This window comes from Ailuropoda melanoleuca, chromosome 10, assembly GCF_002007445.2.
Source record: "Ailuropoda melanoleuca isolate Jingjing chromosome 10, ASM200744v2, whole genome shotgun sequence".
In the NCBI taxonomy this organism is placed as follows: domain Eukaryota; kingdom Metazoa; phylum Chordata; class Mammalia; order Carnivora; family Ursidae; genus Ailuropoda; species Ailuropoda melanoleuca.
Genome location: NC_048227.1, coordinates 604,220 through 630,514, shown reverse-complemented (window position 1 = coordinate 630,514; position 26,295 = coordinate 604,220). Strand labels below are relative to the sequence as shown.

The 26,295-nt window shown below is 56.7% G+C and overlaps 2 protein-coding genes across 6 annotated transcripts in view; one reads left to right on the top strand and one right to left on the bottom strand.

Moving 5' to 3' along the window:
- C10H7orf50 (chromosome 10 C7orf50 homolog) overlaps window positions 1-26,295 on the top strand; it is a 119,413-nt gene that overhangs the window by 32,189 nt on the left and 60,929 nt on the right. Inside the window, exon 1 of one of the 2 annotated variants that reach the window (XM_034669665.1) lies at window positions 19,473-23,319. The exons of the other annotated variant lie outside the window; for it this stretch is intronic. Coding sequence (XP_034525556.1) covers window positions 23,124-23,319 — 196 coding nt within the window. The 5' untranslated portion in view covers window positions 19,473-23,123. Of the gene's footprint in view, window positions 1-19,472; window positions 23,320-26,295 lie in introns of those variants that run through there. 2 annotated transcript variants of the gene reach the window in all.
- On the bottom strand, window positions 829-22,779 carry GPER1 (G protein-coupled estrogen receptor 1). 4 transcript variants are annotated; one of them, XM_034669662.1, is made up of 3 exons: window positions 22,683-22,778; window positions 5,260-5,434; window positions 829-3,105 (listed from the first exon to the last, which is right to left on the bottom strand). In XM_034669662.1, exon 3 carries the CDS (start codon window positions 2,814-2,816, stop codon window positions 1,704-1,706), a length of 1,113 nt encoding a protein of 370 aa, XP_034525553.1. In that variant the 5' UTR covers window positions 2,817-3,105; window positions 5,260-5,434; window positions 22,683-22,778; the 3' UTR covers window positions 829-1,703. The 4 variants fall into 4 exon arrangements, with proteins under 4 accessions (XP_034525553.1, XP_034525554.1, XP_011229163.1 ...); XM_034669663.1 differs by lacking the exon at window positions 5,260-5,434 and having other exon boundaries at window positions 22,683-22,779; XM_011230861.3 differs by lacking the exon at window positions 22,683-22,778 and having other exon boundaries at window positions 829-3,275; window positions 5,260-5,542.

The window sequence follows — 26,295 nt, the reverse complement described above, 5'->3', positions numbered from 1 at the left end:
TCTATCTNTCTCTGTCAAAAAAAAAAAAAAAAAAAAAAAAAAAGAAAGTGAGTCTGAAGTGGGACTTGGGTGCTGGAGGTGGCATTTCTGCATGGTCACATTTGGTCAATACAATTAGTTACTTGGGACAGACACTCTCTTTCTTGGAGATTTGCACCCATAAAAGCCACTGAAACTTCAAATGGCTCGTTTCCCTGTCACTGAACATTGTCCCGCCTCTCCCGCAGGAAGCCCTGCCTGTGCGAAGATCCTGGAGGGCCCCCCTCTTCTGGGGAGGTGGGCCCCCTGCGTGGAGCTTATGAGGCAGGAGGAGTGGGGTTCACTTGGATCCCGCCTCAGCCCACATTGGAGGCCAGGGGTCTGTAGCCCCAGCCCACATTGGGGGGCAGGGCCCCCAGTTCCCATGCATTAGAAGATAGGGACCCCAAGCTGGTCTATATTAGAGGACAGAAACCCCCTCTCCCCCCCAGCTGCCTCATGAGCCCCCTGAGCTACTGCAGGCACATTGGCTGATGTTGCTAGTACAGAGCCTTCTAGAAGAGCCAGGGCATGTGGCGTATTTCCAGTAGTGCTTGCTCTGGCACCCAGAGGTTGTGCACCACAGCGTCAGACGTCTTGGAGATGCCAGGTGCATGCGGTGCCTGGATTTAGATGTTGGCCCTGTGAGGGAGTTCTGGCTGGGTCGTGAGCCTGGTGACGCCAGGGGTGGGGGCTTCCTTGTGAGGAAAGACCGGTTCCACTGCCGAGGCTCAAGGACCCCCACCCTGCTGCCCCCCACCCGCAGCGAACAACTCAGAGAACTGAGAATCAGGACGTGACTATGTTTTATTGACAAAGGCTGGACGTTCCTAGCAATCACTAGTTTTTCTTTTGTACATTTTAAGAAGAACTGTTTACATTGCCGTCATTTTCATCCCCATTGTTACTCTCAGAGGCCAACTTTCTCCCATGCACACTGGCTCCCCGGCCTGTACCCCCATGGCCTCCTTCCCTGGTGGTGTAGGTGCAGAGACGCCCGTAAACAGGCAGCAGTGGGCCAGCGACTCGGACAGCAACGGGGTCTCTGGTTGCAGAAAAGCCTTCCGGCTGAGGCAGCCCGAGTGCTCAGGGTCATGCAGCCGCTGTTGGCGAGGGGCCACTCTGAGGAGTGGGAGAAGCGCTTCTCCCTTCCTCTCTAACTCGAGTGTACTTGTTAGTATGCACAATAAACCATAAACCACAGATGTGGAGGATGGACCACAGTATCCAGTTCAGATCCGCTGAGTGTGTTCTGTCTTCAGACTTCATTTTTCCCAAGGATGGCAGATTTATGGCAGATCAGCCTTGAAAAGGTCTTTCCTCCAAAGTGTCCCCTTCGTTTTGCTTTCATTGGCCAACAAGAGAAACGTCCTTTGCTGTAGACACAGTGTGTGCAGAGTGGAGTGCAAGGTCACACCGGTCCCCGTGCCCTGCGCCAGCTCACGCCGGTCCCCATGCCCTGCAGCTCTGAGTGTGGGTGGGGAGCCCTGGTGCTCTGTGCTCGGCCCCAAGTCAAGGTGGCTTGCAGTGAGGGCTCCTTAGGGTGCAGGTGTGCCCGCGGCCGGGGCACGGGTGGGTTGGCGTGTTCTGTCCGGGCTCAGGGCCAGCTGTGGTCCAGCCCTTCCTCCCGCCTGGCCCTGGGGGTGACACAGCGCTGGGTCTGTGCTGGCGCGGCTCTGCCGCCTCTACACTGCGCTGCTGAACTTCACATCGGACTGTTCGGTGCTGTCGGGAATGACTGCCTTCAGGGCGGCGTGGCAGAAACGGTTCAGAGCCGACATGTTGGTTTTCTGCTCAATGTACAGCCTCAGTTTGTCCCTAAAAGTCTCCCCCAGAAAGCTGTAGATGAGGGGGTTCAGGCAGCTGTTGGAGAAAGCCGCCAGGTTGACGATGTGGCCGGTTAGCGGGTAGGCGTGGCGGAAGGACTGCGTGCAGGGTGCGGCTCCTGGCTGCGTGCGCTGCAGGAGGTGGACGCTGATGAAGACGTTCTCTGGCAGCCAGCAGATGAAGAACACGAGGACCACAGCGAAGATCATGCGGAGGGCTTTCTGCCTCCTGGGGCGCAGGCCCCGGTGCTTGTGAGCCTTGATGAGCACCCGGACGATGAGCGAGTAGCACAGGCCGATGATGGCGAAGGGGATGATGAAACCCAGGGTGACTTCCAGCCACTGGATCTCCTTGACGTCGGCAAAGCAGAAGCAGACCTCCTCCGTGTGCTGCAGGTGCACGGCGGTGAAGGGCACCAGCGTGGCAGAGACGGAGGCCATCCAGATGAGGCCGCAGCTCAGCCTGGCGTGGTGCTTGGTGCGGAACAGGCTGGAGCGCATGGCCTGGGCCAGGGCGATGTACCGGTCAAAGCTCATCCACGTGAGGAAGAAGATGCTGCTGTACATGTTGATCTGGAGGAAGAGGGACATGAAGGTGCACAGCACGGTGATGTCATAGTACTGCTCGTCCAGGTTGAACACCTCGATCAGGGAGTCGGCCACCAGGATGAGGTCGGCTGCCGCCAGGTTGATGAAGTACAGGTCCGGGATTGTCATCTTTTCCCGGAAGCTGATGTTCACCACCAGTATCAGGATGTTCCCCACGAAGCCGATGGGGAAGAGGAAGATGGTGTACAGGCAGGAGAGGAAAAGCCCGATCACATACTGCTGGTGCTCGGAGAGCTCGCCTGTCTGGTTTGCCAGGACGGTGCCAGTGAGGGCGTGGGACAGGTTGAGCTCTGGGGAGGTGCTGTTGGAGGCGCCTGGGTACGTCTCCATGCCAAAGATGGGCACTGGGGAAGTCACGTCCATATCCCCGGATGCACGGCTTTCAAGGTGTGCCGCACGGCTCCGAGTCCAATTTAAACAATAAATCCATCTCTAGAAAGAAAGGTGATGCTCTTTGAAGTGAGCCAGACGTTTGTGAGCTCAGAACTCATCACAGGCACCGCCGGAAGCAGTGTGGGTCTGTTTTGCAGAAAGCTGAGCAGACGGAGAATGTCACCCATGTCCGCACCGCGAGAGGCGCCCCATGTGGGCATCTGCTGGGCGTCGGCCACTGTGTTCAGCACCCACCGGATGGCGCTCGCTACCTGTGCACCTGAGAGAAGCATACAGAAGAGGAGTCAGTCTTTGGTTGAAGTCTTTACAGCTTTCTGATGAGGGCGGTCTCAGCAGCACATGGCTGCAGGGTGATGGCAGGCGCGTGAGTGTGAAGGGAAGGCCGGGACTTGAGGTCCTTAGCGTCTCGGAGAGATGGTTGCCACCAAGCTGAGGGAAAAGAATGAAGTGTAGAAAATGCCCCATTTTCTGTCCCCAGGGCTCCCGGGCTGCTCAGTCTGACCGGAGCCTGGACAGTGAGTCATCCTAATGTGTGGTAGACGCCTATTTTTTAACATAGTTGAATAGCAGGCTTATGAAGTAACATGGCTGTTGGGTATGGAAATCTCAGGAAAAGTACTATTTGCCAGCAGAGGAAATAAAATTTATTTCAGCAGCTGTTGGAAAGAGAACTAAGATGAGAAGGGAAAAACCCAGCTTCTCTGAAGATAGTGGACCCAGAATGCTTTCTGGAAACTGGAGCTGTATCTCTTACGATAAAATGGATAAAAGAAATCTAGTTTTGTTTTGTTTTTGCTAACCTAAGCTTGGGGGCCCCAAATGAAACTTTTTTCATGATATGAAATGAGAGAGAAAAAAATAACGAAAATGGTACTTGTGTTAGGAAATAATATTTATCCAGTGTTTTCATAAATTATTGTAAAATCTAGTATATTTTTGTAATGTTGTTTGTAACCTAAAGGTGGGTTAAAAAAAAGAAAAAAAGCCTAAGCAAAGCCCTTTAGACTTTTGCTGCTGATAGGTCTAGCCTATGGGGCCGTCCACCACAACCTGGCTTGTCCAGGGTCTGGACACGTGAGTCAGCCAGTGTTCGCTGGACAGCCGCGGTGGCGTTTGGGCCGTCGCAGGTGGGGAGGGGTGCTCATGCATCGAGGGGGTGGGGGCCTGCCACAGAGGACGAGAAACCCCAAGGAAGCTGACCTGGCACATTAAGATGGACTTGAATTGTTTTTCAGTTGAGAGTTCTTGTTTTACCCTGTGAGATCATTAGGAGTCATTTTTGAAGTATTGCCAAACCAGACAAGACATTTATTGAACCACTGCTTGAAAATACTGCTTAAAAGAAAAAAAAAAAAAGCGGAAAAGAAAAGCAGAAAAACATAAATCACAGCCTTAGGGTCGGTTATTATTTAAAAAGTATTCAGTAAGCTTTGCTTAGCTGGGGTTGATAAGTTTATTAGTTATTTTGCATTTTTTTATTCATCTTTAGTAGATAATACCAATTTGAACCACATAAATGTCATTGTTCCCAGATACTATCTGTAACGTTTAAAGCCTCTGTTTTTAATTTCTTTGTAAAAAGTGCTCCAAGTGCCTGTTTTGCTCTTTAAATGTGAAAGCTCGGGGCTGTTTTCGATGCTTCCAGAGGAAGGCTTGGAGGTGAGGGAGCCCACCACACACGCTCGTCCTCCTCCCGTGCTTGTCAAGATAGGCTGTGTGGAAAGAGTTTTAGAGCGAGTCCTCCACTTCTTTCCCACGTACATGAGTCTTTTGATCCTTGCCAAATACTGTCACTTTCATAGGGCCTAGAACAGGCACAGGAACTAGGGTGGATTTCCTGCCGCCACAGCACCCTCCTGAGAGTTGACCCTGGATTTATAAAGATGAGCATTAAACAGTTCAGTATCGTTTTGTTTCACGTTTCCACTGCTTGTCTAGTTCTAGAAAACTAAAACCACATCTGTCAAGTCTACCGGTGTGTATCTTTTTGAAGGAATACTAATCCGCCCAGACGTGTGGATTGGGCGAGTGTTTTCATTGAGTGACTGAAGTGTGGTACTGTAGACAGAGCCATCTGATTGTCCTAACGTGAGACAGCCCCTTGCTTGAACGGAATACGACAGAATACTGGGTGTTATTTTCGGCACGCATTATAGAAAGAACCTTGGTGCATAAGCCTCCCCTCCTGTAGTCACACTGAGATTGTTAGAGCCACGTCTGGGTTCTCATGTGGAGGAGAGGGTCTGTAGCCTCAACGCCCCCTCACCAGAGGGTGGCCTGTATCCATGCCTGCGTCCAGCTGTAAGCATAACATGCTCCACCTTACGTGAGACCACTGAGCCAGGTCTGCCTGGCGGTCTCCATCGCGACACCGACCCCAACGCAGAACCAGGAACCCAGGACGGAGACTCACCTGCACCGCAGCTCGGCCGGTTCTTGGCAGACCCTTCCCCCGTCCCTCGGAGGGCTTGTCAGCCGGCCTCAGCAAACGTGCTCGTGGCAGGCTGGAGGCGCAGCCGCAGCTCTCCCTCGGCTGGTGGGGACTGTGGACTTGGTTCCACCCGTCGAAGAATGCCAGAGCGGTGGTCCTGGAGAGGGAGGCCTGTTGCACGAGGCTGACCTGCCAGAGTGCCCGTCATTGCTCCAGACGGACACCGGGGGCACCGCTGGCTTTATAGGCTTCCCAGGGCCGCCCATTGTGCTCTGCACCGCTGGACAGCCTCCTCAGAAGGCCAGCATTAACCATTTTTTTGCTGGCCTTTTTTCTCCCACACTGTGGCAATGAGCTCAGCCCCACTGCACATTTTTATGGAAGTTTCCAGATTTAACTGCTTTTCTTCACCCATCGATAGAATTTTTTAAAAGTGTGACAGCATTGTAAGTAGGTCTTGTGGACCTTTCAGATGATGACCCATCGTCATGTGTTGGAACTGAAATAGTCTTGCCTGTTTTTAAAACAGCACTAGATTTCCTAAGCCTAGAGAGTACTGTACTAATTATGCTTAGAGAATTTAACCTAGAACTTTCACAAAAGCATTTCCAGAAAGAAATTTAAACCCAAGAAATAGCAGGTATTTGGGGCAAGTACATTAGCAATCAGTTGTTTTTCTGCAGTCAGTGTTAGCCATGTTTCACCTCTCCCCTTCCCTTTGCTTCTGAAACTGCCTGAGTGCCCATGTCCTGCGAGAGTTGGTGACCAACCCGAGAGGCCCCCTCCTCCTCCTCCCCGCCACAGCCGCGGCCCTTGTGAGCTCAGGGTGAACTTAGCCCATTCCCAGGGACCCCGTGCCTGACCGTCCTGAGGGTAGCTGCTGTCTCCTGCCCCCCTGTCCCCAGCCAGCTGTTGGGATTCACCATCAGTTTGGAGAAAGGCCAGCAGAGTCGCCCCAGTCCCCAGGCACATCAGGTCTGTAAAGTCTGCAGGACCTGCTGTGCCCTGGCTGCTTGCACCAAGTTGTGCGGTGTTCATGGACATCATTGTAATTGATCTCATACTTTCATCTTGGTGACTTTTTACTTTTTAAATTTTTGGAAGCTGGAGATTGAACTGAGTGTGATCTTTTGGTTTACTGAGTGTGACTAAAAGCAAACGGCTGCAGCGTTGGCGCCCTGGAGGCCAGCATGTGCTCCTCCCAGAGGACGGAGGCTGGTTCCGGGCTTGGAGCGGAGGTGTCCGGTCGGACGGGAGCGTACCGGGCGCGGGGTGCCGGCCTCTGCTCACCAGCACTGCAGGTGGCCAGTGTGGCTTCCCTGCAAGCTTTCTGTTCTGACAGGAGCTTGTTTTCAAACGAGCTTGAAGGTATCCTGAATGACAATAATCTAACATCTTCAGATTCGTCTCTTATACACATATTTTTCAACAAAAAATACTATGTTAAATTTTTAATCTGTGAGGTTCTTAAAATTCTGAATGACATGGTAACGTGAATGAGGGTGTGGTCTTTGACCTACCGTGGACAGCCACAGACTCCCGACGATTCCAGCACTAATGATGCCCGAGGACACCATTTTGAAAGAAATGAGTCATGAGAAAGTACAGCTTCCTCTTGTGTTAAAAAAATAAATAAAAATCCAAACCTTGAAATAGCCAAGACATGTCACGTAAAAATAGCCACTGCCTACTCGCCCCAGCCCGTGGCCCGCAGCCCCTCTGGTCCCAGTGGCCGAAGAGGAGCTTTCAGCGGCTCCCGACGCGGCACCGCTTCATCTCCCACCGAGTTTGCTCTGGGACGGATGGCCCTGTGGCTGGCGTGCTGAGGCTGTGCGGAAGGCTTGACATCGGCTGATGAGGGCTGCCAGGGGTTGGCACCGGGTGGCTGGTAACCTGTCAGCCCTCACTCAACCAGCTCGCGAAGGCACAGGACCCTGCTGTGAGGGATTTGAGTCCCCTGAACCCGAGCTGATGTTTGCGTGGGTCGGGGATGGGAGCATCTTGCAGATGTCTCTGTAAAGCATAAAGACCTCCCGTAAATTTTAAAACCTACCCTTCAGTGAGTGCTTACTCACGCTGGGCTCTGTTTGCTAAGCACATTCTACCCACTGGCTCACGTAACCCTCACGGAGCACCCTGGCAGGTGGAGGCTGGTCCTGTCCCTGAAGTACAGGCGAGAAGCCTGAGCTCGGGTGCATTCGCCCCAGGCCTTGGTCTGGCTGACTCTGGCCTGTGGTCCTTGTCATCACTCTGAGTGCTCCCCACGTGGCCAGTCCCCTTGTAACAAGGTGGTCTCGATGCTGCATTGGACTTCTTTATAGATTTTGTCCATCCCCAGAATAGGACGATAGGGAAACTTCAAAGGGAATCCAGTCTGATTGGCGTACATTTAGTTAAATTTGCAAATATAGTCTGGTAATGGGTAATGCATAGAGAACAGACATGCGGTAAAGCCAGGAGGTCTTCCTGAGTGAGGGGCCTGCCAGAACCCTCACCCTCATTCCCAGCTGCTCCAGGCCTGGTGCTGCCTGCGTGTCATGGTTGCACATCCCTGCCGCCCCTGCTCTTCTGTAACAAAGAGTTGTCCCCCTGCCTGCGGAGGGACCCCTGCGGTGAGACACAACACCCCCCCCCCCAGCGGGAGCAAGCCCAGTCTCCGAACCACCAGGTTCCATTTTTTCCCTCTGTAGTCGGCTGCCCCGACGACCTTCGTAGAGGGGGGGCGTGTGGGGTTGTGGCCCATAGAGCAGCTGTAGAACACTAGGACACCCGGCATCTCGCCGTCCTTGGCCTCGGGTGGGGCTGTCTTCCCACTGTGCGTGCGCCGCCCTTCACTAGGACGGCCTGCTTAGTGAGACGTGAGCAGAGTCCCAGACAGCTGGGCTCCTGTTTCCTTAGGGTGCATCGCAGGGCGAGAGCACATCAGTCCTGTTGTTTGTAGGCTCGTCGGCAGGATTCAGCTCACGGTTGAGACCCCAGGTGATGTGGGTGCCACGCTTTGGAGTCCGCCAGCGTTGGGAAGCTCAGCCTGGCCCATGTGGTGCTTATGGGAGGGGAAGCCCACGGGCACCGCGGGTGCTCCCACACTGGAGCGGCAACACCGCGTGCACAGCCTGCCGTGCGTTTTCTCTGATTATCCCGACTGGGGGAGGCAGAGAGCCCCTTCCCCTGCGTTCTTTGTGACACTTACACAGCACCTGTGCGCTTCGTGCTCACACCCACCCTGAGCATTCAGGCTGGCACCACCTGCTATCAAGACAGAGGCCAGGGCCCAGAGAGGGGACGGGAACATGCTTACCCTGGGGAAGTGTGTGTGATGGGCGTCCTGCATCCTCGAAGTCGGCCGCAGGCTGGCCTAATGGCGTGTGTGCTGTTAGGGACTACTGTAGGCCCCCAGTGGGTAGCCGTTGGCCAGGGCCAAGTGTCAGAACCTCTGAGTCTGAGTGTGTGTGTGTGGCCCTGGAAGCCGGCCTGGGGAGCGGAGGGGCGACCACCAGGCACTTCTGTCCACATGCGCTCTGCTCTGCAGACCCAGCCCAGAGCCTGTGCTGGCAGGAGCAGACGCGTCAGCGCCGTCGTCCCATCCTCTTTGGGGCTACGGGTCAGTGAGACCTGAGCGGCAGTCCCGTGTGTGTGCAGACCGTAGCGTGCCGAACAGCCACCATCTACACTGTCTGAGGCTGTTCCCTCGAGAAAAACAGACGGGCCTTCTGCAGACCCACCATCCGGCCTTTCCCGTCGCGGGAGGGGTCACCGAGTGTGCAGGTGCTCTCCAGCGTCAAATGCGTCTTCACACCCACACCCTGGGGTATTTTATGACACCATAAAGGAGCCGTCCCCGTGGTTTCGCTGGTGTTGACTTTTTGGACAGCTGGGCTCCTCTCAGCCGTTGCCTGGAGCTTTCTGGACATTTCCTCTAATTCTCTGGGAGCGATGTGCCAGTGGCACCCAGAACGCAGCACATGTGGCTCGCAGAAGCGCAGGTAGGTGGTGCACACCAGGCTCTGCCCCGGGGAGGGGTGTTTGCGGGCGGCATATTCTAGAATGCTAGCTGGAGGCCTGGGTCCTTGGGGAGAGGCTGGGATCCGCAGGAAGTGGCTTCCTGTCACCCTCTACCCCCTCTGTTCTGAGCCATCTTTTTCCAGTCGAGATTTCATGGGCGCCTTCTGGGCTGAAGCACCTCCCACGCTAGAAAAACCACAATTCTCTGTGGCTCTTGACCTTTCTCTCAGGTTTGTCCTTGAAGAGCTCCTGTTCTCAGTGTGTCCTGTCTGTCCCAGGGCGAGGAACGAGCAGATGACAGCCACGTGGGGCCGGTGCTTGGGGCCAGGGGCACCTTGGTGTCCTAGAAGTCAGGTTTCCCCACGTCCTCTCCCTTGTCAAATGGTACCTTTTGTGTTTCAGACGTTGGGCTTCCTCATAGGATTTGTTTAAAGAAAGGATCCTTTGGCTCAAAAGAAGAAGTTTGAGAACCACCGATTTACATTCCTGTGGTCAGGTTCTAAAAGTATTCCTTTAGCCAAAATACTGAGAAACTCAGTGGGATCAGATTCTCTGGGCTTGGCTTACATGTGTGCTGTCGGCCATTTCTCGAAGGAGCCCTGAGCACATGTGAGGCCTATAAAACTAGCAGGCTGTTGGCTTCTATTATTGTGTATTTATACATTAATTTAGGTCCTTCCACTTCTGGCCATAAGTGAGTAACATCGGGGGACTTGCCATAAACCATTAAAAAGCTGGATAAAATAGAGGACACAGCTGTTTTCAGACACTGGGGCAGTGGGCAGTGCAGGACCCTGGTCTCAGAGAGAAGGAAGCACTGAGCCCCCTCGTCTGAGGCAGGAGGGGTTCTGAGCAGCCCGGGATGACCAGACCACGATGAGGGGATGGAATTAGGTTTCTGGGAGGCTGAAGGAGCTGGAATGGTAGGAGATGGGGCTGGAGACAGGGAGCCAGGTCAAGGAAGAGCTCTGAGGTGCAGAGAGCTGACCCTGTGCGTGCCTAGTGTGAAGAGTCAAGGCTGTGCCGAGAACAGCTGCAGGCCAGCTCCAAGCCGAACAACTCCCAGAGCCTGTGTAGGCTCGGGCTGTGTTTTCCTTCCACCCAGTCAGACTGGAGACATTTCTGAGCATTTGTGACAATGAGGAGAGGCCCCAGAATGGGACGCTCCAGACCCTGCCTCATGAAGCTTAAACACAACTCTCCAGAGAAGCCCACGGATCTACAAGAAACAACGTGCCTGCCGGAGTAAACTTCATTGCTCTTTAAAAGAGGAGAGTAAGGGGCGCTTGGGGGGCTCAGGCCGTGAAGCATCTCCCTTCGGCCCAGGTCATGATCTCAGGGTCCTGGGATTGAGTCCCGTGTCGGGCTCCTGCTCAGCAGGGAGCCTGCTTCTCCCTCTCCCTGCCTCTCCTCACCACTCATGTTCTCTCTCTCGCTTGCTCTCTCTCTCAAATAATAAATAAATAAATAAATAAATAAATAAATAAATAAATAAATAAAATCCTAAAAAAAAAATAAGAGAGTAAAATTAAACAGGGAAATTCATGACATTTAGCATCTAGTAAAAATTACTCTGTCATGCCCGAAGGAGCAGGCTGAATGTGTCAGTCCTGATGCCGTTTGCGAGGAACACACTGACTTCCAGGCGTGCCCAGCTCTGTCCTTCGTGTGCCTTGCCAGCCCCCACAGGCCTCGCGCCTGCCTGCAGTCCCGGGCCAAGGTTCTTTGGGTGTGTGAGCGCACAGAGGAGCAGAAACAGAAGGGGAGTGGGTTTCTTAAAGCATTTATTAGGGTTTTAATGGCGTATTACAGAAGCTACTTAACCATATAATCCAAATCCTTTTTCTTCCAAAGAAGTAACGCAGATGTGTCAACATTGAAAAAGGCATGTTTTTATTCTATAGTTTGCAGAGTAACATAAAATATTCATTAAACTAGAAGCTGTCCAGACAGCAGAGTATTATTTAGCCCTAAAAAGAAACAAGCTGCCAAGATATGGAAGAGCCCAACACATGTGTTCCTAAGTGACAGAAGCCATTCTCAGCCGGCTGCGGACGGTGGGATTCCAGCCATAGGACGTTCCGGAAAAGGCAGGACTGCAGGGACGGTGAAGATGGGTGGGGGCCAAGGGCCAGGGGCGGAAGGCAGGGGTGAAGAGGCAGAGCATGGGGGTTTTCGGCACTGGGTGCTCTGTGACGGCATTATGAAGCCTACGTGTCCGTATAGACCCATCTACACCACAGAATGTACAACACCAGGAGTGGACCCAGACGTGAACGGTGGACCCTGGGTGACAGTGATGTGTCGGTGGAGGTCCTTCGGTTGTGACAGATGCTCCATCTGGGGGGATATCAGTGTGGCAGCAGGGCGTGGGGGAAATCTCTTACTTCCTTTTCATTTTATTGTGAACCTGAAACTGCTCTAACAGTCAGGTTTTCATAAAAAACCGAAACCGTCGAAGGTACAGGTTCCCACAATCAGAGACACCATTCCCTTGCACGCCTCCCTTCTCTATTCAACCAGGAAAATCTTAATATAAATCTAGCAAGAATGGTGAAGTGTAAATTCTGGATTAACTACTGAACTTTGTATGTTTTGTATGTTACCAGCCTTTCTGCACATGAGGTCAAACACAGCAGACGGGGTTTTGGTCACCGAGCTTTTCACTGACTACCCAGAGCCCTTACGATGGGCACTAGCCGCCTGCCAGGTCGCAGGGAGCGGGGAGTGCCGTGTGACACTTGATCAGCGTGTGGGTGATATTCTCAGGCCTCCAGTGAGGACGATAAATTTAAGAAGATAAAACCAAATTTCTTTACTCTCAGCAATATTTAGGCAGTCCAAACTTTCTGGCAGCGTTAAAGGTTAAGCAGTTAATGACCCTGTAGGGCCAGATTGTAATATGGCCCTGAGTTCTTTGAATAATGTATTTATTTTCAAGATTCTGGCATCTGGCTGGGCGAGGGCAGAGAAGGATGCCGGCTTGCAGACAGACTAACAGAATTGCCCCACCAGCATTTAGGGCATTTCCACCCAGTCAGACCTGTGTCTGGCCAGCTTTGGCCCCCACATTCGGTGCATCCTTGATCTGCAGGTTTTCCTTTAGCTGCCAGCATTTAGTTTGAGCCCGAGTGTGGAACGTTCGCGGACGTGGAGCCAATGCCAGGCAGCTAGTTCGCAGCGCCTTCTAGATGACCCCGTCCCCCACCGTTGGCGCTCACCACACAGATTGGAGTTCCAGCACATGGTCTGTTCCCTCCCTGCCAGGAAGACCCCCTCACTTGTCCAGCTTGCTCGTCCACTGCGGCAGTGCCCTGCCTTATTCCCCGACTCTCTTTAAGGAGAAGCCATCGCTGGGCTCCCCCTTCCTGCACCGTTGGGTGAGGCGCTCCGGCACGCTTCGCAGGGCCAGCCTGCAAGGCCTGTGGAGGACGAGGATGGCCAGGGAGTTCACGCAGCTCTCCGCAAACAGGACCAGCTCCGCCAGGTTCATGAGGAGCTCGTCCCTGGGTGAACCGATGTCCCTGTGCAGCTTCAGCCGGGCCCGTTGCAGGAGTGCGATGTTGTAGAGGAGGCGGCAGGCAAACGTGGTCAGGGCCGTGGCCAGCACAACCGGGGGAGCCGAGGCCACATCCCTCTGGGGAGGGGCCGCCCGCTGGGCTAGCTGGACAAGGAGCAGGAGGAGGAAGGCCAACTTCAGGACGAGGGCCAGCCCGAAGCCCATGCTGACCTTGACGATTTCATACTCGGGCCAGGCGGTCAGCGGGTCCACCTGGCACAGGGCGGTTCTGGACAGCTCCCCGGATGTGCCCAGCAGGGCTACCAGTCCCAGGGAGCTGCAGAAGGCACAGCCCCCGATGACAGCCAGGCTCTCCACGGGCCTCTGGGCCGCCTTGGTGGCCATGCGCAGGCAGGGCACGGAGCCCTGCAGCAGAAATGCAAAGAGCATCGCCAGCTGCACGTACTGCGCGTTGAAGTAGCAGACGTTGGCCAGGAAGGAGAGGACGGCACAGCTCAGGTTGGTGGCGACTATGTAGTCCGGCCGGCTGATGGTGGTGAGGGAGAGCAGCGTCACCAGCACGTTGGTGACCGTGAGGTCTGAGAGGAATGCGTCCAGGCCCCCCCTCCTGGCACGGCCCTTTATGAAGGTGGTCAGGTTGAAGAGCCCGGCCGCCAAGCTCACCGGGACGCACACAGCCATGTAGACGTGCAGGCATCTGGAGACGATGCTCTGTGCGGTGATGATGTCTTCAACGGCCGTGGAGACGCGGCTCGGGTACCGGACCCACGACATGTTGTGGGAGCTCATCCCGCCGCTGTGGCTGAGCTGCAACAGAAGCACACCGAGCTGTCACTGGCTGTCACCATGTCACCATGGGGTCGCGCTGGGGGAAGGAGGGCTGCCCCGGGGGGCAGGGAGCCTGTGCCCATAAGGTGGGTGGGTACAGGGGTTGCTGTGACAGCTGGCCTCCCTGTGCAGGGTTCTGGGGCAGATTCACGCTGTGCCGTGGGAGCCGGGGCCTGGGTGGCCCTCCACCTCTCCTCCCCCCACATCAGAGTGAAGCTTGTACCGAGAAGGCGAGGTCACATCTTAGTCCCACCCCTCAAGCGTGGGCACCAGGGGCCTGATCTCCCCAAATTGGGGGTCAGTGAAAGATTGCCGGGGAGCGGAGTTCGGGGACCCAGATTTGGAGCCCCTCCAGGGGTCCTCTGCCTCAGGGAGGGAACGGCTGGGATCCGCGTTGTTCTGAGACGCGTGTGCATGTGGCCATCCAGCTTCTGGACCCTGAGGAATTCTGACGGACTCTGGCCTGTCTGAGAGGACCACACTCCGTAGCATTGACTCTGGGGACGGAAAGGTGCCCCCGAGGACTGCAGTGCCTCCTGCTTTCAGCCAGGAGCTGTTTGTTTGAGCCGGGCTGCGAAGTCCTGACTTGGGGCTTTACATTGCAGTGCTGACGGGCCCACAGCCTTCCTGGCCAGTCTTTGGTCACAGAAATAGTTTCATTTCTGTATACACCTATCCTCCCCCTTAAATTTTAACCAAATAGCAGGTGAGGCTGGGAGATAGAGTAGCTACTCATTCTAAGGAAGTTGAGGCAATAAAATTGGAAAGTTCGTGTTCATGGAATGCTCACGGTGGGCCTGGCCCCACAGCCAGCTTCGTGCTCCGCAGGGGCGGCCTGGGGGCCCAGCTGGCAGAGTCACACAGTGTGACCACACATGGCCAGCGCGGGCTTCTGAAGGAGAGAGCACAAGTGGTCTTCCTTCCTGACCACACACCACCAGAGCTGTCTCAGTAGCAGACTGCATCTGGAAGCATCTGTTACACAAGCTGACACGCGGCACCCTTGGGTACACAGACGTGTCCTCGGCGTTTCTCACTTCTTCCTGGATGCGTCCGGTGCGCAGACGCAGATGCGTTGTGCCTGTCTGACCGACGGCTGTGGGGCACAGCGTGTGCAGGTCAGCTAGTGGTGCGCTTGCTTCCTTTGGCACAGCAGTAGCTGTTCCCAAGGACGGACCCTGCTCTCCATCCCACGGGCCTGTGGAGGTGACTTGAACCACACATTCTGCAGGTACGCGTCCGGCTGGCTTTGTCTGGGAGACGCAGGGAGTTGGGCTGTGTTCCATCTGCTGCTGAGGGTGATGAGTGAGTGCCAGGATGCTGAGTGACTCTAAAATTAAGACTGGTGACCCGACAGAGAGGAAGTGATTTGGAATGTTAATCTTTAATTAAGGTAAATTGGAAAGAAGATCTTGTGAACATTGACCACCAGTCAGGAAACAGCATTAGGCTGTGCCGGCATCTGATCCCTGCATCTGGCCAGTGTTCCGGGCACTTCCTGGGGCCAGCCATTCTCTCTCTGCTGGTTGTTTCAGGGGCGCTCATTGTCAGAGGCCACCCGGCTTGTGGCAGTCAGCTCTGCCACCTGATTTGATGGCCAGGCTCTGGGTCACCCAGCCAGGTGGACAGAGGGTGTGCATCCCTTGACAGTGCGTCCCAGATGTCTCAGCTGTTGACTGCTTCTTGCCTTGTCCTTTGCTTTTCTCCAGAGGCAAGGGACCTTCCTGGGAGTGCAGGGAGCTCCCGCCTCACAGTGTCTTCTGTCTGGTGTGTGGGTTGTCCAGTGAGAGGTTGTGCACTTATGGGCCCACAGCCAGGAGTGGGTGTGCTGCCATCAGTACTGCTCATGGTTCATGGCGACCTGAGCTCTTGGTCCCAGTGCGTCCCAGATGTCTCAGCTGTTGACTGCTTCTTGCCTTGTCCTTTGCTTTTCTCCAGAGGCAAGGGACCTTCCTGGGAGTGCAGGGAGCTCCCGCCTCACAGTGTCTTCTGTCTGGTGTGTGGGTTGTCCAGTGAGAGGTTGTGCACTTATGGGCCCACAGCCAGGAGTGGGTGTGCTGCCATCAGTACTGCTCATGGTTCATGGCGACCTGAGCTCTTGGTCCCAGCTCCCCTGTCTGTACGCTGGGTTCCAGAACAACCCCTTCCCAGGCAGGGGGCGTTCAAGGAAAAGAGTCACCCGAAGATGGTGGGGCGCAGTGGCCCCTAGTGTCCCAGTAGCCCACAAAATGGGGTGCTGCTGCCGGTGCCGTGCTCCCTCTCCTGGATTTAACATAGGTGTGCGGGCTCTGATCCTTTTGCCCCAGGGCTGTGTGGGCAAAGGGTAGAGTTCTAGCACTGTTTTATGCATTCAGGATTAGGCCCAGGGGGAAGGTGTCCCAGCAGGTGAGACCTGACACGTGTCTGAATCCCTGGTCTTGCTGTGGCCAGCCTGGGAAGGGTTGCTGGGCTCTTGGCTTTGCCCCCTTCTGGGTCCAAGGAGCACGGAGCCTTCTCCCAGCACACCTGCTGTGCTGTGTCTCTGGGCTGAGCCTTTGCAGGGTCCAAAGGTGGCACACAGGGGCCGGGCTGTCCGCCAGCTCTCCCCTCACCACCACTTTTGGGTTTTATTCAGAAAGATAAGACATGGAACGCATCTTCTCGTGAAATTGTCCATGATGCCTGCTCTTCCATCTAAACTCCCACCCACATCCCTGATGCTCTTGTGTCTCTTGTCTGTCTTATGGCTTCTCTTTAGCCTTGACAGGCCTCCCCCTCCCGCTGCAGCTCCTGTGGCTAACCCATCAAAGTGGGTGGGGGGCAGGGCTCACGGGAGTCAGGGCCTTTGCTGACAAGCCGAGTGTTCCCCACCTGCTGCACGCTGTTGGAAGCACGTTCCATGGAAGAATTTCCTCAAACTGTACAGTTTTCCACAGGAGGTAGACAGTTGAAATCCCACTTTGTGGTGGTGACCGTGTCACAGAGCAATGGGGTCATTTGTTCAGTGAGCCGGTCGGTAACGATGGCATCAAGATCAGAACCTGATGGTTTGGCTCGAGAATCTGTACATTTTTAAAATTTATATGTAATAAAAGTTACTCTTTTTCCTGAATACTACAGATGTGTCTGGTCGCGTAAACACCACCACGCACAGCACACAGACGGTTCCATCACCCCCAGATTCCTCTGCGCCCTTTCTTGGTGCTCAGCGCCCCCCCGCGCCGCTGTCCGGGCAGCCACGCTGTCCTCTGTTTCTCTCATTCGGACTTCTCCAGGATGTTGTAGGGATGGAATCCACACGTGTGGCACCTTTCCCCTCAGCAGACGGCATCGGAGACTCCCCCGTGGTGCATGGTCAGAGCATATTCCTTTCTGTCGCTGAGCAGTATCCCGACTGTCATGCGCCGTGCCGCTGGCACGGGGGCTGTTTCCGGGTTCTGGCTCTTACAACACAGCTGCTTCACAGATTCACGTGTATTATTTTGTACATGAACATACAGTTTCATGGGTGAGCGTCATACCTTTTGCTTGGTGACTACTTATGAGTGGGATTGCTGGGTCTTGTTTTTAAAATTTTTACTTGGTTAATTTGACGTGTTACGTGTTATAAATGTGCGGAGCGCTACGTGTGACTTTGATGCACGTACGTATTGATGACCAGCCCGACATCGTACTGTCCGCGCGTCAGCTGTGCAGTGAGTCCCTGGCTTAGTCACTTTCTGCTTCTTGTCTGTGCCCTCGTCTGACCCCCGTCCCATCCTTTCACTGGTTTGTTTTTGTTTTTTTAAGGTTGATTTGCTTATTTTAGAGAGAGAGAAAGAGCACGGGAGTATGGGAGGGGGCAGAGGGAGAGGGAGAGAGTCTCAAGCGGACTTCCCGCTGAGTGTGGAGCCCGACGCGGGGCTCGATCTCACGACCCTGAGATCATGACCGGAGCCAAAACCAGCGTCGGACGCTGAACTGACTGCGTCACCCAGGCGCCCTGGTTTGTTTCTTAAATAGGTTTAACTTTCAATTGCACAGATATGTGATGTCCTCCAGGACTTCTCCCCCTCTGTCTCACGGAGCATGGCGTGCCGCGGGCCCGTGTGTGCTGCCGTGAGGGCAGTGTGTCCTCCCTCCCGGCCGGATGCTGTCCCACTGTGTGTGCACGGCGCGTCTCCATCCATACGCCTGCTGAGGGCACTGGGCTTGTTCTGTGAGTGTGCGTCTGACTTGATGCGAAGTTGCCAGTGTTTGCCTGAGCGGCTGTGAGGTTTTGCATCCCTGCCAGAGACCGTGCTTTCCAGCACGGGTCGTAGCTGAGGCTCCGAATTCCCCTAGAAGACAGGCTGACCCTCTGGTGCCAGTTTCAGGCCGAGAACCAGGGCTTCAGGGGCCCTTTCTGAGTCACACAAGAGGGTTGCCAGGGCCCAGCTCTGGGGCCCCCTGGGAGCTCTCCAAGGCCAGAGCCCTGAGAATTCTGTGTTCTTTACAGCAGCTCTCGGCTCTAGCTCCTTAAATAGGCTTTCAGAATGGGAGGGGTGTGCAGGGCAGCTTCCTGTGGGTTTGAGCTCCCTCGGCCCCCCATGGGCCCTGGGTGGTGGTCCAGCTTTCGCTCGGCAGGGCCCTCTCCCAGCAGCTGCTCCTAACGCGTACTTTGTTACGGGCCCGCATTGACATCCCTGGGAACTCTGCCCAGTGCCCTGAGCACCTGGGTTGTTTGGTGTTTTCCCTGCATCCACATGGCCCTTCTTGTCATCCCCATGGATGAATAACGACTCTAGTACTGGGACCCCACTGAGGACCCTTACGGCGTCTCTGAATTTTTGCTGTCGTTTTTTGCTGGGTCCTTTCCAGTCCTGTGCGTGTTTCACATGTGCTTCCAGAAAGGCTCACAGACTGTTTCTATATGAAAGGAGGTCAGGATTCTGTTCAGTGACTGTGCCGTGTCCTCAGCCTGGCCAGCACGACCCTCTGCCAGGGTCCGCGAGCACACCCTGCCCTGTGGCCCCGTCGGTCTCAGATGTGAACCTCTGGCGTCCGCGAGCGCACGCTGCCCCGTGGCCCCGTCGGTCTCAGATGTGAACCTCTGGGGTCCGCGAGCGCACGCTGCCCCGTGGCCCCGTCGGTCTCAGATGTGAACCTCTGGGGTCCGCGAGCGCACGCTGCCCTGTGGCCCCGTCGGTCTCAGATGTGAACCTCTGGCGTCCGCGAGCGCACGCTGCCCCGTGGCCCCGTCGGTCTCAGATGTGAACCTCTGGCGTCCGCGAGCGCACGCTGCCCCGTGGCCCCGTCGGTCTCAGATGTGAACCTCTGGGGTCCGCGAGCGCACGCTGCCCCGTGGCCCCGTCGGTCTCAGATGTGAACCTCTGGCGTCCGCGAGCGCACGCTGCCCCGTGGCCCCGTCGGTCTCAGATGTGAACCTCTGGGGTCCGCGAGCGCACGCTGCCCCGTGGCCCCGTCGGTCTCAGATGTGAACCTCTGGCGTCCGCGAGCGCACGCTGCCCCGTGGCCCCGTCGGTCTCAGATGTGAACCTCTGGGGTCCGCGAGCGCACGCTGCCCCGTGGCCCCGTCGGTCTCAGATGTGAACCTCTGGCGTCCGCGAGCGCACGCTGCCCCGTGGCCCCGTCGGTCTCAGATGTGAACCTCTGGGGTCCGCGAGCGCACGCTGCCCCGTGGCCCCGTCGGTCTCAGATGTGAACCTCTGGCGTCCGCGAGCGCACGCTGCCCCGTGGCCCCGTCGGTCTCAGATGTGAACCTCTGGGGTCCGCGAGCGCACGCTGCCCCGTGGCCCCGTCGGTCTCAGATGTGAACCTCTGGCGTCCGCGAGCGCACGCTGCCCCGTGGCCCCGTCGGTCTCAGATGTGAACCTCTGGCGTCCGCGAGCGCACGCTGCCCCGTGGCCCCGTCGGTCTCAGATGTGAACCTCTGGTGTCCGCGAGCGCACCCTGCCCCGTGGCCCCGTCGGTCTCAGATGTGAACCTCGGGGTCCGTGAGTGCACGCTGCCCCGTGGCCCCGTCGGTCTCAGATGTGAACCTTGGGGTCCGTGAGCGCACCCTGCCCTGTGGCCCAGTCGGGTCTCAGATGTGAACCTCTGGGGTCCGCGAGCACACCCTGCCCTGTGGCCCTGTCGGTCTCAGATGTGAATCTCTAGGCGGCCATCACTTGGGGTCTGGCTGAGGTGGTTTCTCCACCACCAGCCCCTAACGCCCATGCTCCATGTCAGTCTAGTGGCAGGAAGGTGGGCAGGCATTGAGTTACGGGATGGAGCACAGGGGAGGTAAACTGCCTTTTGTCCCAGCCCCTTGGGAGGATTCCTTCCCCCTCAGTCCCAGGGCACCAACCCCTTTCCCTCTTGGCCAACTCCTCCCTCTCTCACTCCCTCTGGCAGTACTTGGCATTTTTAGCGCCTTCTGGTCTTGGCTGTGTAAATGTTTCCATTCCATCCCAGTCTTCCCTGCTCCCTGCAGACGGGGAGCCGTTGGGCCTGATGAGTCACCGTTCAGCCCCTACATGGCCAGGCCCTTTGCTGTACAGCCTGGTCGGCTTTATGGTGGTGCAGTGTGGAGGGCACAAGCTTTTGTGGACACCGGGCATAGGGGACCCCCCCAGGACTCAGGCCCAGATGGCGTATGGGAGCCAGCCTTGGGTGCCCGCCTCTCACCCCCACCTGGGGGCTGGGAAGGGCGCCTGACTCTGCTTACCCCATACTGCCTCTTTGGGACCTGGTGCTGGGTGTCTCCCTCCTCTTCTTCCTGGCGGTCCTAAGACGTGAATTCCTGAACCATTCTGAATGTCTTCTGTGGGTTTTGGGGAAAATAACCTCACTGAAGCATGAAAATTTAAAGATTTCCACTTTGCTTCTTTTGTGTCTTCCGAGACCTCCTCTGTCTCTCCTGGACATACTTAGGTGCACGCACACATGTGCACACACGTGCCTCCAAGAGACACAGCTGCTCCCTTTGTGACCTGGTGCTGGGGCAGCCCGCTCCTCACACAGTGGACGTCCCTGCCTGGACAGAGGACCCTGCCTTGCCGCCGTCCCCGAAGCTTTGCGTAGGTTGGAGGCCAGAGCTCCCCTGTGGAAGCCTTATCCTGTGAAGGCAGGCCAAGCCCTGGGCCTCTGGGCGTCCACAGGGTCTTCCTCTGACACTGAGCATTCTCCCCCATGTCTCCTTGGCTTCTCAGCAGCCGTTCAGAGACATGGTGAGAGCCCCTTACCTGTACTCGAGGCCCTTATCAGCCCCCCGTGAGAAGCTTCCCGCTGGTCTGGGCAGTTCCAAGGGCAGAGACATTGGGGGCCTCCTGGCCTAGGGGTACCCGTTTGTGTCCACCGGCAGCCCTGTGGTCCTCGGTGTTGGCCAGCGCCTCCCCGTGCACGGGCATGGCCTCTCCTCCCGAGAGCATTGGGACACCCGCCCCTGGCTTAGAGATGCAGCCTCCAGCCCCCCGTGCCCGCACACGTACCAAGCACTCATGAGGAGCCCGGCCCTGGCCGCCGCTCTCCTGTCCTCGCGGGCCATCAGCCCTTAGCTCGAGAACACCCGTAGCTGGCACCAGGCCGGCCGCAGTGAGAGACCGTGCACCCCGCGGAGCATCGCAGCAGCGCGGCCGCAGTGAGAGAGACCATGCGCCCCGCGGAGCATCGCAGCAGCGGGGCCTGCTGTAGGATTTGGGGTTGGGTGGGTGCTTTGCAGGAGGGTCTGAGGAGTGGACGCTGTCTGTCAGAAAGCAGGGGCTGTACCACAACTGGGGTCCTCAGTGGTCTTGCCTGAGGGTGGTAAAGGGGCGGAGCGCACATTTGGACCAGACAGGAGGGGGTTGATGTCTGTGGCCTTCTGCGGTCTGCTTCACGCCGGTCCCAGCACCGGATCTAATGCCGGCGCTCTGTGGGTACCGTAGCACGCTGTACAGCCAGGCCGGCTGCCAGACCCTTGTTTCTGTACTCCCTCAACACGGCCCCTGCAGTGATGCCACGTCCTGTGCTGTGGACCTCAGTGCCTGGCAAGGGGGTGCGGTGGCCACTGTGTGGCCCTGCAAACCCCTCCCCTGTCAGTCTCTGTCCTGCCATCACCAGCTTTGACATCCAGCCCCGCCCTCTGCTACCCTGACCTTCCTCGGGCCCTGACTGAGGGGCACGTGCAGGGCCCAGCCCTGTCCCCAGCAGTCCTGGAGGGCTCTGCTCTGTGAGCTTCCGTCATTGCCCTGTCCCAGCAGCAGGTGAACACCGCCCCTCTGTGAGATGGACAGCCCAGCGTTTCACTCCGTAGGCCTGTGATCTTGGGCAAATTAATCAGCTCCTGGGCGTGTGTCAGCAGTACGTCACCCCTGAGTGTCTTTAAGAACATTCTGTCAGACGAGGTGGCATGTGGCAGGCACTTGGGTGCTTCCTTTCCTGCACAGAGAGGATTCGGGTGGTCATGAAGACCCTTTCCTTCCACACCACACTGAGCATCACCTGAACACAAAGCCTGCCTTGTGCAGAAGGCTGGCTGCCCCTGCCTGCTTTGAAAACTGGAACCTTTCTTCCTTCCTAGGCTCCACCCTCTGGGTGGAAACACCGCGGGTCTGGGCTCCCTGCCCCGCCCAGCCACGGTCGTGGAAAGAGGCTCCCCCCATTCCAGGCTTGTGCCCCATGAAACTTATACGTTCCAGATGTGCCTCCTGTAAGACATGCATTGTACTCTGCCAGAACGAAACCCCTCCAGTTCGTGCCCGAGGATGGAGACCCAGTGCGAGGAATGCCTGTGGCAGCTCCGGGCGGCACCAAATGTGTGTGCTGACGGCTGGCAAGCCTTTCCTAGCCCCACATTCGGGACACAGAGCTAGAGCCACTATTGGTCTTTCCTTCATGAGGAAGACCGGGCAGTCTGCTCAGTCGCTTCCAGGTGGAAATGCTAGAAAAATAAATCCCGTTTTAGTTTCTACTGGAGCCAACCTACAGTATAGAGAAGCCTTCGTTCTCAGAGAGAAGTGGTGCTCCGCTGTGAAATCGCCCGTCAGCCCGCGCTGTCAGCGGCGCTAGGCACAGCAAGCTGGAGGGGGCACGGAGGCAGGGAAAGAGAAGAAAGCCAAGAGGGCCGGCAGCTCACCTGTGTGAGGGGCCCGCACGCGGTCTTCTCCAGTCCTGCTCTCTGCTTCAGCTGCTCTGTGCTCGCTGGAAACAGCAGGCACAGACCGACGGTCCTGTAAGCAAGACAGGAATTCGGTCTCAAGTCATTCAAACCGCACACACTGCATTTTAAGCAGAGTATGGTTTGGCCATGTGACCCAGAAAAATTCAAATCGGCCTACGGAGAGAGGTAGCTTCGTTTCACAGAAAGAGAAAGTAATGTGCGTGCCTGTGCCTCCCAGTGTCTGTGGGCATCCAGCGGTTTTCCTGTAGACTGCACACGCTGGCTGGTTCACAAAACGGTCCCTCCCAGAAAGCAGGCAACGTCTGCAACTTAAAATAGGACCTAAAACCCCACCCATAACAGGGGAAAGTGCTTCCAACCTGTGTAGACAAAGGAAAGTCCCCTGAAGCCTTCTTAATGCGCTCAGCTCCAGGGCCAGCATTGGTGCCACCACAACCAGGCACTGCCCTCTGCCCCCCGACAGCAGGGTGGACATCAGTGAGTGCTGTGCCTGGAGCCTCACTCGGGTCAGGCGGAGTCAAGGCGCTGTTGCCACAAGGGTCATCTGCATCTGGTCACCCGCGCCCTGGCAAGGAGGCTGGGCACAGGACGGGTAAGAATTTTGGAGGGAGGATGGGGTCCACATGGTCCTGAGCCTTGGGGGAGTCAGGAAGTGGCCTGGGGGCCCCCAAATTCCTGAAGGAGAGGACCTGCCTAAAGGAAGCAAGAGCTCAGCAATGGGTTGGGGCAGCTGTCCCCGGGCCAGCCCTGGTTGGAGACACGACATGCAGAGGCCTCGTTACATGTCTGCATCCCTTGTGCAGCTGGCCCTGCATAAGGTAGAGGAGCACTTGGGGGGCGTTCTGTGCAGCACCCAGCCCCCTGGGGTCACTGATGGCATCCACGACCATGTGAGCTCCAGGGAAAACACACAGAGGCTACAGGGAGGCAAAGGAAGCACCTGGGAGACCCCTTAGTTGCTAAGCCCAGGCTGGGGCCAGGGACTGTGTTTCATCTTACAACTTGGACTCCCACGTGGGGGGTTCCTACAGTGTTGTTGCTGATGAGCACCTGCAAGCCAGCCAGCCTGGGGCCTGTGTCCCCAGAGCTCTGGGAACAGACACTCCCAGCTGCTTAGGAGCCTGCTCAGGAGTGGGGAAGCCTCACAGAGCTTTGAGGACCACTGACCGGGGCTAATCTCTAGAGATGGGAGACCTGAGGCCTGGAGGGGGCGGCTGGGTCTCTGTCAGCATCGCTGGCCTGCGTTTGCCTCTCAGCTCCCAGGGTGATGAGGTGCCTTGCCGTTAGACCCTCTTGGTCATCAGCCCCCGCCCACTGGTACCCCCAGGGAAGCCCCGAGTCAGGCCCTGATGAATGTGCATGGCCAGCAGGGGAAGGAAGGCTCCAGCACATGAGCAAGCAGAGGTGTCCTGAAATACTGCAGTGGCTGGCACGCCTCCCTGGGTCTCCTGGTGTTCAGGCCCTCATGCACAACTGAGCAAGCTCTCTGGGCTCTGAGTCCGAACGTGCAACTGCAGGCCTCACTATGCCACTTGAAGCTGGTGACTGCGGGCCTCCCACCCTTCCTGTTGTGAATGGGCTTACAGGGCTGCGTCTGGTTGTTGGAAGGATGCTTCGGGACGATGGAGCTGGTGGCTGGGCCTCATCGGGCTCATCAGAAGCCTGACTGGGCTATGTGGGGCCAGGGCACTGTCCCAGGGATGGGTCCCTCCTGGGGACAGGACGGTGCTCAAGTGCGAGTTCTGCTGGCGTCATGGGGACATTGCTCCCATAAGTGAAATCTGGGGCCCCCTTAGGCAGATGAGGTCCCAGGGAGCAGTAACCATTTCTGTCTTATGCTTTGGGGCTTCCTGCCTCCTGCTTCCATGAGCTTGGTCCTTGGGGGTTTTGAGAGCCCCAATTTAGTGCAATAAGCCTTCCCTCCGGACTCTCCCAGCCTAGTGGGGGAAATGTCTGAGCTACTGGAAGAACGACAGGCCCAGCTGGCCCAGCTGGCCTCTCCCCGCCCTGACCTTCTGGTCTTCCGTTAAGCTGAGAAAACCGCATTGTCTTCCCCAGCTGCCTCCGCTGGGAGGCCGGGTGTATGCTTTGGCTCTGTTCTGCAGTGTCCAGAAATGCGTTCCTTCTGTGCCGTAGCTGCTGCTGGCAGACGGGCAGCGTCTGTCTCCAGGCTTTGAGCTCACGCTGCCGGCAGCCAGTCCCTGGCTGGTTGGGCCACGGGAACCACCATGACACAGGGCCTCCTGCGTCTCTGTCCTGTTCTCGTGGGCACCTTCCCTGCTGGGCCCAGCCCTCCACCTGCCAGGGCCCCCGCCCAGCCACCCGTGGGCAGAGGGATGAAGCATAGGACAAACACAGCTAAGAGAACCACCAGCGTACATATCCTGAATTTCTGGTCCCGAGTGGAAGGGTCAGCCTGAGGTGTTGAGATTGGGGGTGTGAGGGTAGGCCGGCTAGCTCCCAGGCCTCCGTTCCCTCCGGCCAGACGGCAGTAATTATAGCAGTGCTGCACGTCGGTATTTGAGGGTGAGATGGGCTGGCACACCTAGACGGTCCCTAAACGCAGGTTTCTGCCAGATGCTGTGACCTGCACAAAGAGAGGGCCGCATGGGTCTGAGGTGGGCGATTCTCTGCAGCTGAGCCCCGGGACCAGCCTGGCCTGGATCCCTCTCCAGCCCACTGTCCATCTACCATTCGGACACCCCAGCACCCTCTTCCTGAGGTGCCTCGTCCCCGCCTTCTGTCACATCCTTTCTTTGCGTTTCCATGGATCTGATTTACTCCCCACTGGATTGTCTGTGCCCCGAGGCTGTATGCTCCATATCAGGGTTGGGGTGCAGGAAGACGTGGCTTCTGGGACGGAGTGCGGCGCGGCCTCATTCCTGGCCTGCCGCATCTCTTGTGAGGCCCATGCTCCCTCGGTGCCAAGTGTACACGCCAGCGAGGAGGCAGACATGTGTCGGAGCTCTGCACATGCCAAGCGCACAGAGATACTGGACATGAGAAAGTATGAAAGAAGGCATGCCCTTGACCCCACGCCCTCCGTTATCCTCCCTCCCCTCCCAGAGCACGGCGCCTGCCTGTCAGCTGGGTGGGTTGTTCGACTGGAGCGGAACTGGCAGCGGTCTCCCTGTCCCTGCTGCTCCTCCCGTGTTTCTGGCCCCATGTTGAGAAGGGGATGGGACAGCCCATTCAGGGAGCAGTGACTCTCCTACGCACCCCTCTATCCGAGACCACACTGTCTTGGGACATCTTGTCCTTGTGTGTCAGCACGGGACGGTCGGGCTCTGTGTTCGCTGCAGTAAGAGCATCTGCCCTTGACTTTGCCCACAGCCCAGTCCAGGCTGTGGACATGACTGTGCTGTACTGCGTGGCCCCTCTAGACGACCTTCTACGTGCATCTGGCACAACCCATGTGCACAGCAGCTCTCCTCACAGTGGCCACGGGCAGAAGGCGCCCAAGTATCCATCGATGAATGAACGGATAAGAAAACGTATACCCGTGCAGTGGAGCGTTTCTCAGCCATAGAGAGGACTGACACCTTCCACAGGCTTGATGGACCTTACC